General features: G+C 40.9%; 1 protein-coding gene across 1 annotated transcript; it reads right to left on the bottom strand.

The window, feature by feature from the left end:
* Positions 1-357: 357 nt before the first annotated feature.
* On the bottom strand, positions 358-13,496 carry c1galt1lb (core 1 synthase, glycoprotein-N-acetylgalactosamine 3-beta-galactosyltransferase 1, like b). The gene is made up of 4 exons (XM_061688330.1): positions 12,947-13,496; positions 12,609-12,860; positions 6,014-6,678; positions 358-2,903 (listed from the first exon to the last, which is right to left on the bottom strand). Exons 2-4 carry the CDS (start codon positions 12,826-12,828, stop codon positions 2,610-2,612), a joined length of 1,179 nt encoding a protein of 392 aa, XP_061544314.1. The 5' UTR covers positions 12,829-12,860; positions 12,947-13,496; the 3' UTR covers positions 358-2,609.
* Between the last annotated feature and the right edge of the window lie 221 nt (positions 13,497-13,717).

Genomic DNA, 13,717 nt, shown 5'->3' with positions numbered 1-13,717 from the left:
GTATTTCCAAATGTTTGAAATTAAAGTAGGTTTGTCAGCAAGAATACTGTCAACACCGTCTGCAAACACCCCATTTGGGTGACGTTAAAAAGACGAAGTTGGTTTTATTTTAATTTAGCTGTATTATAGAGTATCTAACTGAAGTTTAAACTTGAGTAACTTAAAACATTGGCGGTACAAATTAATGGGTTTTATACCAAGTTTCAAATGTACACTTTACAGCTTGTGTTTTGAACTTGTAAGTCAACCAGTGTCTCTGAATGGATCGTAATCTATTTGAGGTTACACTGTAAGTTTACAGTATATACTGTATATTTATTATAAACTTTTGTATTTGCAATCAAAGTGAAACAAATGTACAATAAAATATGCTTTATTTATAGTGATTAAAGTACCGGTACCAATTCAAAACAACACCATTATAAATAAATTGCAAACTAATACAGTACTGTACACCTTTAACAGCTATTCCATTGTTATCGGGAGCAGATTGTCAAGAAAACAAAATAAATTTCGAATGAAACAAAACCTGAAATTCTTGTATCTGTATAGAAATGGCTAGGAAAGGGACAGGTACTTAGAAAACATTTGAAAAGTGAAACGTGTAATCAAAAGATTACATAGGTTCCTGATGAGTAAACTACAAACTGCAGATGAAGCCTGTAATTGTTCAAATGGTCCGGCTGTTCACATGCTTATCGGTCTTAAGTTTGCTTTAGCAAAAATCACTTGCCAAATGACTGTATCTTTAAAAATGGTGCTCACTCGCAAGATGAATACAGAACACATCTGTTGTTTGCCTACGACTAAGCCTCTTTAAAACCAATCATGTACAAAGACCGGTTATGCTCTCTACATACAAATAAATCTATAGTGAATAACCGTGTGCTCTTGGACAAAATGAAGCTGTGTGGTTCCATTTCCTATAGGCATTTGAATAGGTACCCACACATGTTCAAGTTCAGTGAGCAAATTACCTCGGTTAGTGGCTAGAACACATTTAAGGGGTTCTGGAAAAATAAAATACCAATTATCTAGATTTGTTTTTATTTTGACATCACTGTGCAAATTCACACGTGGGCCTAGCACATGCCAACACACCCACAACCAACAGAGATGTGATGCCTCCTTATTCTGAGGTTGTCCTTTTCCACAAGTAGTGCAAGCCAAGTGCATGACATGGATGGTTTAGTAGAGGCCTTCTTTCTTTGGACGAATGATGGACCACTGGAAAGGTTTGTTTAACCTCCAGATGGATGAGCATCTTGAAAGTGTGCAGTCGAGCAACATTTTCTTTTTTTTGTTTCCTGATTAGACAGACGTTCAGTTGGTGTCAATCGCTGTGTGGTCTGGATGGAAGCTTAACAGATCTGAGCAAGCACAGTGCAACTTGAGGTGGCCAAGTATATAAAACGAAGCTTTAAAATTGAAAAATCAATCTGTTCTTTCTGCCCTCAAATGTGGTGGAAGTGTCTGCCGAATGCGCTGAAAAGGCCTCAATACTACTTCTACAACCTGGAAAAATGGATGCTACCTTGTGTAGTATTTTCCTTATGCCCTTTGGGACAAAGTATACTACAATGAATTGGATAATGTTGAAGGTGATGCTGGAAAGGCATCCTGCCTGTTGCTTTTAACACTATGTTGTACGGCTTTGTGGATGCACACAATTGTGGCATAAATCCTACCTTTGCTGGGTTGTGTGTAAAAGGCAATGCCGATTAATTGTCCCACTGTTGTTACAGCTTTGATGTACTTATTTTGAAGGATATGGCCTGTTCCCTAAAATGGCCGAAGAAGAAAAAATTGAAGGGGAAGTACTTTCAACTTTCCAACAATGTAAATGCTAAAGAAAGAGAGAAGTTTGGTCCATGCTAAGTCTAAACTAGATAACAGTTTACGATCACAACCTAGAACACCGAATGATTCTTCCTTTTTCTGCTGTTGGTCACTTGACCGTAACAAGTCTGCTTTCCTATTCATAGTCAAAAATCGGTCAAGTAGGCTGGAGTTCATTTTGTTACTGCTGGCTTGTGCATTTAAATTTGAAGGCTAGCTATACTCATGGCCGTTTCACTGATAAAAGAATCACACTCATCTACAAACTAAACAATGAATAAGTATTTAGGGGTTATTAGATCCAAATTCTTCGCTCAAGGAAATATATTCAAATCCATTTTTATGTAGAACTCTTTGACAGCTGAATGGAATATGGGTTATGATGAAGTGTGTGAATAATGGTTTGTCATTCATTTTATGTAACAGCTGCCGCAATTGACGCAACAGTTGTTTGGTTTGTTCAAGGTGTGTAGCAGCGACGATAATGCATGTGAGGATGAGGTTCAACCGGTTTGTCATTGAAATAATTTTTTTATGTTTTGAACAATGGCACAACTCTAGCTGGTAGTCATAGGAATACATAAGGTGCTTTTGACATTTCAAAAAGAATGCAGCTGAATTAGTCTGCACTGACATGACAAACTAGAAAAGTGGTGAGGGTGAAGCTGATGTCTAAGACTAGTCTCACATTTGTTATTTTTTGTGTCATTCAAATAAGAGCCAACAAATTCTTCATTAATGATCAAATTGTTTCTCACACCCACACAGTCCTACAGTTGTATGGCAGCTGGAGGGAGGGAATCATCTGGTCTCTTTTCATTAATTACACCTTTTTGTTCATTTTCCTGAGAAACATCTTTGCTCTTTTTTGGAGCAACATCAACAGCAGCAGCAGCATCCTTGGAGCTTAACTGCTCATAGGCGTAGCCGAGCGGGGTGGGAGGCTGGTAACGGTATCTGTAGCCAAAGGCACGCAGGTGATAGGCGTAGTACTCCAATAAATACATGTTGCTGTCATGCACATAGTGGAAGGACACAGACAGGTCAGAGCAGCAGCTTGGACCCTGGGGAAGAACAATTATAATTGTGTGGTTACGCGACATACAACGCAACAAAGATATCCTCTTATATCATTACTAGTTAATTACCAGGGCTAATCAATCAATCAGCACGATTAAGGAACAAATCACTGTTTCTGGAGGCATTACATTTAGAGTCAAGATACATTTAAAAAAGTTGATAGGGATATTACACACAGTCACCATTGTTTTTACATTTTGAAAATTATCTATAACCTTTAACCTTGAAAACGTTGAAGAAACCCAAGAGCACAATTTAGAGCAGTGTTTCCAAACCACTGTGCTGTGAGATGAGAAATTAGGTTAAATGATGCAATTTCCATTTTTTCCTCATTTCATTTTCACCAAATGCTTACTTCCTACAACTAATGTATCTTTGTTCATCTATGCTAGAGAGTGACATATAGTGCCAGGCAGAACAATTGCTCTTTCACTCCACAGCAGAAGGTCCAATCAATCTGTGTATCCAACTGTTGCCACCCATACAACAGAATGATAACTTTGTCTTCAACTAATCAGGCCCCCGTTTTACACGAAGTATATTTGTGGGTAAATTAGACAGATCATTATTTCAGTATTGTACTGTATAACCTTTTGACATTTTCGTTTGGTGATGTGCCGTGAGATTTTTTTTTTTGACTCGGCTGAATAAAGTTTGGGAAACACTGGGAAAATTACATGCAGTCTCTTTGATAATCATCAAAGCTTTTATTAGCAAAGATCTTTCAAGGTGATGTCACATAGAATTGAGAGAAACGAGTTCTCTCTTTGACTTTATAAAGAGGAGCTTCAGGACACAAAGCTGGGAAACATAGTTACTCATTTTCTTTTTGGCTTGTCACGTTAGGAGTCGCCACAGTGTGTGTCAATTACAAGTCCTCCACCCTCGCTATCTCTTCTCCCAGAAGCCTCACTCTTCCCCCTCCACACCTCTCATTGATGCACATATATTCTGTCTGTCTTTGACTCTCCTTTCCAGTCAATGCCTCCACCTTTCTAACTGTTCCGCCACCTTCTCCCTGCTTTCACTGCAGGTACATGGCGATTCCAGTCAAACCTCATCTGTCAGCCTATCCTTCACCACTGTAAACAGGGAGGGGCTCATGGCTGATCCCACCTCCACCTTAAATTCGTCTGTCACACCTACAGCACACCTCACCATTGTTCTGCTGCCCTTGTACATGTCCTGTATTATTCTTACATACTTCTCTGCCACTCCATACTTCCGCATGCAGTACCACAGTTCCTCTCTGGGTACTCCGTCATAGGCTTTCTCTAGACCCACAAAGACACAATGTAGCTCCGTCTGACCTTCTCTGTACTTTTCCATCAACATCCTCAAGGCAAATAATGCATCTGTGGTACTCTTTCTAGGCATGAAACCATACTGCTGCTCACAAATACATCTGTCCTGAGTCTACCCTCCACTACTTTTTCCTATAATTTAATTGTGTGCCTCATCAACTTTATTCCTCTATAGTTCCCACAGCTCTGCACGTCACCCTTGTTTTTAAAAATGGGCACCAGCACACTTTTCCTCCATTGCTCAGGCATTTTCTCACTGGCTAGAATTCTGTTGAACAAGCTGGTCAAAAAGTCCACAGCCACCTCTCCTAGACGCTTCCATATCTCCACTGGGTATGTCATCAGACCAACTGCCTTTCCATTTTTCATCCTCTTTAGTGCCTTTCTAACTTCCCCGTTTTCTACTCTTCTTTCTCACTCATTTTCCTCATTCATCAACTCGTCAAAAGTATTCTTTCCATCTATCCAGCACACTACTGGCACCAGTCAACACATTTCCATCTCTAGCCTTAATCACCCTTACCTGCTGCACATCCATCCCATCTCTATCCCTCTGTCTGGTCAACTTGTATAGATCATTTTCTCCGTCTTTAGTGTCCAACCTGGCATACTTCTTTGCCACCTCAAACTTTGCCCTACGTCGTATCTCCATGTATTCCCTTCTCCTCTCCTAAGTCCTCCACTTCTTTTTTTCTAACCTCTTACCTTGTATGATTTCCTGTACTTTGAGGTCCCAACACCAAGTCTCCTTCTCCCCTTTCATTCCAGAAGCTACACCAAGACAAGGTAATAGCCATGACAGACAAAATGTTGGTGTTCTTTGCTTTCATTTATGTGACTGTATTTATGTTCATCATTCCGTTGTTCATTTTCCGATCTTTGAACGTTAGCTACAGAAGGAAAAACCAAGATGGAATCTTATCTTAGTACCCTAGGCAATCGAAACAAGGTGATTTTCATTTTGTTTAAAAGGGCAGTTGTTTGCGTCACTATATTTTATCCTGATCCTGGAACTGACATTGTTTTCATTTGTACTTAGATTTCACTGTTTCATGACTACATGGTGTCTGACGGTACTAATCTGCACCTAAAGCAAGCACCCATCTGATACCACCACAACTGTGTGTTCTCTCATTTATTAAATAAAAGTAGGGCTGCGAATTTCAAAATAAAAGCAAGTAAATAAAAGAGAGAAAGTTATGTGTTCAAATAAAATGCTTCAGAAAAATAAAAGTTTGAGTTTCCCCTTTTCTGTTTTGCAACTTAATTGACCCAATAGTGAAATCAAATCAAAAATTTTACATATTCTAATATAACAAATGTTAGAAACTGAGCTGTTTTAGAAGTTTTGCCTGTACAAAATCTTTGTTTTGTTTAATAATGGCGTTTCCATGCTGAGCCTCTTTTTCTCTCCCCTGCTATGTTCTCCTTGTCTCTGCCTGGGCTGCGCGCAGTCAGTGATTACGGTCTGAGATCTGATTTGATTGGCTGAACTCGCATGTGACATACGGTTCGTCACTACTGTAAAGCCTGTGACGCTGCACCGCTCAAAATAGAAGTGCCCTCTATGCCTTTAATCATAACCTTTTTTTGGAGTTATGGTGCGGGGTTTCATATGGAACTGCTTTTGGGTCCCGACCCGGAAGACGGTCCGCCAGTTAGTGACCGCTGATTTAGAGCATTCTAACTTTAGAATAGAACACTGGATTGGACACATTCCATCTCCAATCAATGAGAGTGCTCAGGTGGCTTTTGTCAAGAACTTCGGCAAGAGAAATTCCTTTACTTGCCTGTGAAATGGGGTAGTAGCAGTAGCTCCAATACCAGAAGCTCTTTGGGAACACAGCAGTGAGGTGCTGCTCAGGGATGAAGGGATGAAATGTCTCTCTCTGCAAAGTGTCTCTGGAGTCTCCTGCCAGCACCCCAACCTTCTCCAGGCACTGGCCCATTGCGAGGTCCTCCACTGAGCTGGTGTGAGTGCACACTTTGTTTTGAAATCCTTGTACAAATCGTCGCAGAGCCTCTTTGCTCAGCACGTAGCCCGCACCGCCGCTCATGTAGCCCTGCTTGGTGTACGGCTTGAATCTTCGACCGTAATAAATGGGCTCTTCCGGGGTGTGGTTTGCAAGTACCCAACGCAGATTGTCCACTATTAGATAAGTGTCATCATCTGCCTTGAGGAACCAATCGGCTTCATTGCCGTAATGCTCATAGACATAATGGAAGGCTCGGATGGTTTTCCAGTAAAGCTGGTCACGGCCCTCTTTTGTATCCAAACCCACAGTTGGAAAGTCCGGATCGTTTACAGAGCTCACAAAGACCACAATGTTGCAATGCCGACTCCATGTGTCCTTCACGTAGCGAGCCTTCGTCTTCAGGTTGCTCGGTCCAGTCATCACCCAGCAAAGAACACGTACTTTTTTGTACAATTCATCTGCCATTCTGCCATCCTCATCTGAAAAAACAAAGAACAGCATTTTTTTTAAAACTAACATTTATCACCGTATGATACAATAAAGCCACATATGCTTGCACTCTCCTTTTCCATGAGAGATGGAAATGCTGACTTGCAACAACACTGATGGAACATCTTAGGACAGGTATTCCTAACAAGGGTGCCGTGGCACATGATTGGTGTGCTGTGAGAGATCAGCAGGAATGGCACGAGGAATTATCTAACTGAACTCGTAACTGAAAACATATCTATGCCAGCAATGTAAGGTGACAGGAATAATAATTAAAAGCTCCTGCATTAGATGGCAGAGCGTACAGTAAACCTGTGTCTCTACATGATGCTATTCCTATAACGGTCATGGCTTCCTGCAAGTATATAAGCTTTGTGTTCAATTAAACAGATCAAGATGTCACACAATTAGTGAATAAATTCAGATAAGATCATTATTTAGTATTCATACTTTTTGTGCCATTTTTGTTTGGTGGTGCGGCGTGAGATTATTTTAATGCAAAATGCGTGCCTTGGCTCAATAAAGGTTTGGAAGCACTGTCTCAAGATGTGGGAATGTACCTGGTATACTGTCAAACTATAGTAATAAGGTAATGCCTAGTATGAGCGAAGCATTGTGTTTCAGAATCCCGCTGGACTTGAATTTTACACAGGTTAGGCTCTTGGTTCTATTTTGATTAAACAAGATCACATGCACACTGGGAAATTGCCAGACTGGGTACATCTGTCTTAAGATCAACAGCGGTAAATATTTTATACTTGTTTAACTTAAGAATACTAAAATGTTACTAATTACCACTGCTTGTAGGTTTTTTATTGTTTTATGATGGTGACAAGTTTGAACCTATGACTAAGTGTGTTTCAAAACCCACATCCACAAATCTGTGAGAGAATAAGATCAATTATCCGATTTCACTTAATTGTTCCCGAAATTAACATTTTACAACCACAATTCCAATGAAGTTGGGACGTTGTGTTAAACAAATAAAAAGAGAATACAACAATTTGCACATCATGTTCAACCTATATTTAATTGAATACACTACAAAGACAAGATATTTAATTTTCAAACCGATCAACTTGATTGTTTTTAGCAAGTAATCATTAACTTAGAATTTTATGGCTGAAGACGTTCCAAAAAAGATGGGCTGTTTACCAGGACAGGGTCATGTTTACCACTGTGTTACATCACCTTTTCTTTTAACAACATTCGATAAACGTTTGGGAACAGAGGACACAAATTGTTGAAGCTTTGTAGCTGGAATTCTTTCCCATTCTTGCTTGATGTACAGCTTCAGCTGTTCAACAGTCCGGGGTCTCCGCTGTCGTATTTTACGCTTCATAATGCGCCACACATTTTCAATGGGAGACAGGTCTGGACTGCAGAGAGGCCAGTCTATTACCCGCAATCTTTTCTACGAAGCCACGCTGTTGTAACACGTGCAGAATGTGGTTTGGCATTGTGTTGCTGAAATAAGCAGGGGCATCCATGAAAAAGATGTTGCTTGGATGGCAGCATATGTTTCTCCAGAACCTGTATGTACCTTTCAGCATTAATGGTGCCTTCACAGATGTGTAAGTTACCCATGCCATTGGCACTAACACAGCCCCATACCATCACAGATGCTGGCTTTTGAACTTTGTGTCCATAACAGTCCAGATGGTTCTTTTCCTCTTTGGCCCGAAGGACACGACGTCCACAATTTCCAAAAACAATTTGAAATGTGGACTTGTTGGACCACAGAACACTTTTCCACTTTGCATCAGCTTTGCATAGCGGAGTTTCAAGTTGCACTTACGGATGTAGCGCCGAACTGTATTTACTGACATTGGTTTTCTGAAGTGTTCCTGAGCCCATGTGATGATATCCTTTACACATTGATGTCGGTTTTTGATGCAGCGTCGCCTGAGGGATCGAAGGTCACGGGCATTAAATGTTGGTTTTCGGCCTTTCCGTTCACATGCAGTGATTTTTCCAGATTCTATGAACCTTTTGATTAAACTTTCTCAGTCTTTTTGCCACATGTCCCAGCTTTTTTGGAACGTGTTGCAGCCATAAAATTCTAAGTTAATGATTATTTCCTAAAAACAATAAAGTTTATCAGTTTGAATATTAAATATCTTGTCTTTGTAGTGTATGCAATTAAATATAGGTTGAACATGATTCGCAAATCATTGTATTCTGTTTTTATTTGTTTCACACAACGTCCCAACTTCATTGGAATTGGGGTTGTATTTCCGTGGGTGTCTTTCTTTATTTCCTGGAAGTATATCAGTTTTGTGGTCTTCTAAACAGGCCCAGATTTCACAGAGTATTAAATTCTCCGATTCTATACCCGAGTAGAGTATTGAAGCCTTTGAATCTATAAGTGCGTAAAAATCCTTGATCCTGATACTGAAAGGGTACCATGGGAAAACCCAAGACATCAGTAAAAATAGTGGAATCATAGATGATAAAATGTGGAACCTCAAATTCTTAGTAATTTTATTAACTCAAAATACAATTGGGTGGTGGAGGATATTAAATGAAAATAGTGTAACTGTTTAGACATCGAATTAGCATATTTTTAACATTGATCATTTGTTTGCTTTAAATTATTCAATCAATCTGTTAAATAGTTAAATTGTTTTAAAATATCTGGTTGATGAATACATTATATCGCAAGGCCTTGTTAGCTTATTTCAACATTTGTGTGGGAACTGCAATAAGTTAAAACAAAAACAGATATGTATACTGCACATGAAATTGACATTTTAAATGACTGGCTGTTCGCTGCCAAGCCGGCGTTAGATACTTCTCAGCGAAAAAGCCACCTTAGTTGGGTGTTCTGGCGGTATCTTGTGGCATTACAGAAAATGTACCCAAAACACACGGATAGGCGCGAATAGTTAGGTTCCACAAAAAAGAGTAGGTGAATTTGTGAATGGTGAATCGCAAATGTTGTGCCCTGCGATTGGCTGGCAACCGGTTCAGGGTGTACCCCGCCCCCCGGCCCGATGATAGCTGGGATAGGCTCCAGCACTCCAGTGACCCTTGTGAGGATAAGCGACTCAGAAAAATGAATGGATGGAGGGCTGGAAACATCTCTCTTCCTTTCATTATCCCAAAGATACTGCCAGCAAATTTCTTGTCTGTCAAGAGTCCTTAGGCGAACGTCGCACGCAGCAATGCCACTGACTATTTTTTTAGCCATGTTTGACCGCAACAATGTTTTCAATTGCCACAACTCACTAAAACCACGCTCTGCCTCAGCAGATGATATGGGAATCAGCAACAACAATCTCCCCATTGTCTTCACCTGATCAAGCAGGACACAGAATGACTTCGGGGAAATTTCTTTCAAAGCATACACAGCATCTGTGGTTATGTCAACCTACTGTATCTAGGAAATCCCCATCTGATCCAAAGCCTATTTGTGGGGTGGAACAATGGGTTCAAGAGACACCAGTTTTTGTGCTTCTGTAACAACTGCCTCAAAGTGTTCTGTGCTTCTTCTGGATTTCAAGCCGTCCTAGACCAAGTAGACAGCAGAGTGAATGCCCTCCATTGTCTCGAGTCTTTTTCGGGAGAGCTTTGACGAGAAATTCTACTTCACTGATCACATTTAATGAAAGCAGAAGTCCCATTATCCTGGTGCAGTCGAACACGTAAGCCTGAACCCTGAAAACTTGGACAGTTACAGTTGAACATTTTCAATGTTGTGGTATGAAGAAGGGTGAATCTGCGGATACAAAGAAGATTAGTGGACCGTAGTTGTCGCAGTTAATCTGGGAGCCAGTGGATCCGTACCACCGGTACTGTGCAACCCTGTGAGCTGGCTCATTGAACGTATTAAACTCCTAAATTAAGGTACCGCGACACTGTATTTGCATTGGCTTGGTGACAAATAGGTGTTAATCCACCCCCTGGGTAGTGAATGTTAAAATTTACAAATGCAGATATCTAATTGATAGTAATAAGAAATTGGCAACTTGGAATGAGTCCCCATAAGGGTAATAACGAACTACATTTACTCCCTTACAATTCCTTAGGCCTGGTACACACACAGATTGTTCCACTCTGAAAAGATTTTTAATCTTCTACAGACCCCACACAAATATTTTGGTTTTTTTTAAATCGGGCGTTCAACAACAGTTTTGGTCTTCATTTCTGTGGTGTGCTCCAAGAAACACAACACAGAAGACAACACACAAAGATTCTATTGCTCCGCCGATCTCAGTCTCACATAATCGCACAAAATTTCATTAGAAAAAAACCCTTGCAGATAAGCCCCGATCTTACCAGAGTGTTACTGAAGGTTGCCTGAGCCGAGAGTCTTGTAAAATGGCGATGTGCTCAAAAAACAACTTGCCGTGGGAAATACTTCTTGCCATCTGGAGAAACCCAATTTAATACATAAAACGACATTGGGCGCACACACACAGACATAAGGACAACCTTATAGGATAATCTTATAAGACTTAAAACTGTCTGAGGTCTGATGTACTTGGTCGGGAAGGGGCAAAATCAGCACAACAGGCCGATTGTCTTTGTGTGTGTCGGGGCCTTTAGTAACTTTTTGGATAAATTTCTATTTAGAAGGAATGCTACATTTACTCCTTTATATTGAGCTATAGTCTGCTGACTATGTCACGTGACTATGTTCCACCAATCCAATGTAACCATTAGCAACGTTTGACTCCATTTTACCAATCAAACGGAGCCAGTAAGTCAAATGACCACACAAAAAGTTTCCGTGGCCCCACACAGATTCAGAGTTTTCAATGACGAGGTGAAGCATGGCAGAAAAACGGCGGAAACAACAGCGTGTGACTCGCAGTGAAAGGAGGCAGAACACCGCCTGGGCACATTCAATCTGTTTACCTTACACTACAAAAAAGAACAGCTTTGTCCCTGTTTTTCTATGCAATCTATATATACCCAGTAAGCCTATTGTGCTATTTCACGACTGTAAAATTGAGACCTTTTCTTTTGGCTAAATTTGACATAATTTGTTTGCTTCTTTCATGAAAATTGTATTCATTATTGTTGAGTTAAAGTGATATTGTTGTGCAGTACCTGGAGTTGCACATTGCTATTTTAATTTTTTGTCTATTTGACATTTATGTAAAAACAAAAATACCAAAGGTTATTCAGCAGTACCTCAGTTTCTCTCCCCCCACTCAGTAGTTACTTTTAATTAAGTAATTATTTGGAGGACTACTTTTTACTTGTACTTGAGTCATATTGTTCTAAATACGTGTTTCTGATCCTTGTTGCATGTACCGAACCCCACAAGTTTCATACGTACATTCAGCGAACCATTAGTAATTGGAATTGTCCCCCCCCCCCCCCCCCCATATTCACAAAATAGGCTTACGTATATTACTGCACAAACTGTACTATGCATCAGTTGCACACAAAACCACTGTTCAAAGAACAAAATGCTAATTTCACTCCCAAAACTAAAACATCAATTCAAAGAATATTTACTGCAAATCGATGTGACACTTGCTATTGCCTACAGAAAAAGGTTCAGGAATGCTCGACTTCACCTTGGCTAGTGCCACTCTTGTATCATTTTTGCAACAAAGTCTGTTCCTTTATTTTGATTTTATGTCTACCATCCACGAAAAGGATTGCCGCCAAAGATATGTTGTAACAAACATGACTATCTCAAAGGATTTCTACGATTTGGTGACTCCAAAAGATTCAGTGAGCGTTGTTGTTCTGAAGAGTTGTCACGTATCATAGGAGTGGGGTGACCGGAAATGTGTCTCGACCTCAGATGGACCTCTGATTGTGATTTGCTGAACCCCCGGGGTTCGATCGAACCCTGGTTAAGAACCACTGTTGTAAAGTAACAGCATTTATTTTTTAGTATAATTTATGGCTCCTGTACCCACCTCTGCTTACTATTGTTGTGTGGAGGCACGGTTACCTGAATGATGCGGGTGTTTGAGATTGAAGAGGGCAGACCTCTCCTTCTTCCACCTCTTTTCTTCTTCTTCATGCTGCTGATCGTGGCTTTCAACCAGTCTGCTGACTGGTTGCACGGATAAAGTCTTGTCGAAGCCCACTTGCCGTAAAAACAGGTAGAACATGAAGAATCCCACCAGGAATCCCAAACAGAAGGAGAGTTTGAACGACGGGAACTTCATGCTGGGACAGATGTGTCGCCGTCACCCAAGAGCTTGAGAGAAACCACACAAGTCAGCAGAAGGCCTCCGAAATCTATTACGCGGAATAGTTCTGAAAGGAGTGGTTTACTGTACCTACCAGCCACACATGCCACTGCAGACACCATAGCAGCCGTATCCTTCACGACCACGGAATGTATATAGAAAACCCGGAAGAGAGAGAGTACATTACATCCCTGGTTGCAGGAGTGGTTATTTCTTCGCTTAGCTAGCCACGCTGGGACTACGTGCGAATTCGCTCCCACAAATCACACAGGATGACGACGTTCATTTAGCACATGACTCGAAACCCTGACAGCTGCCGTTAGCTATGCGGCTCGCCGTTAACGCGACAGAAGTTGCCACAAAACGTGCCAGAGTAGATGCTAGTCGAACGCCCCCAGCTCACTGTAATGCTACGCTAATGTTCGGCCACGAATGTTAATCGGGTGGAAACGAGAGAAGCCACATAAGGCTACGTAAAAGTCTAGAAGTGGTCGAGGAAAAGATTTCCGCTCGTGTGCGACGTCATTTGGTGCCGCCCCCTCGGGACCATCTCGACACAGACAGGCTTGGGGGGGTTCCATCCACGGACAACCATTCGCACCCACATTCACGCCGTCACTGAGTGGGAACTGAACCCACGCTGCCTGCACCAAAGTCAGGGGAGTGTACCACTACACCATCAGTGACGTCTTGGGAGGGTTACGTTCAAAATGTATTCCGATACAATTACCTGTTCAAACATGCATGTCGAAACATAATCCAATAAACAAAATGTAACATGATTACTTTCAATTACGTTTGGATTACGCAACACCAAATATGACAAAAGAAATCCAACATCACTAAAATGTACAGTATGTTGATA

This window comes from Phycodurus eques, chromosome 10 (genome assembly GCF_024500275.1).
Source record: "Phycodurus eques isolate BA_2022a chromosome 10, UOR_Pequ_1.1, whole genome shotgun sequence".
Taxonomy (NCBI): domain Eukaryota; kingdom Metazoa; phylum Chordata; class Actinopteri; order Syngnathiformes; family Syngnathidae; genus Phycodurus; species Phycodurus eques.
The sequence above is the reverse complement of the archived record's forward strand: the minus strand, read 5'-3'. Positions and strand labels throughout refer to the sequence as shown.

Coding starts and splice junctions, on each gene's coding strand:
- c1galt1lb (XM_061688330.1), bottom strand. CDS start 12,828: ATGAAGTTCCCGTCGTTCAAACTCTCCTTCTGTTTGGGATTCCTGGTG. Junction 6,679..12,608: donor CAAACACCCGCATCATTCAG/GTAACCGTGCCT, acceptor TTGTTTTTTCAG/ATGAGGATGGCAGAATGGCA. Junction 2,904..6,013: donor GCTACTACCCCATTTCACAG/GCAAGTAAAGGA, acceptor GTTCTTCCCCAG/GGTCCAAGCTGCTGCTCTGA.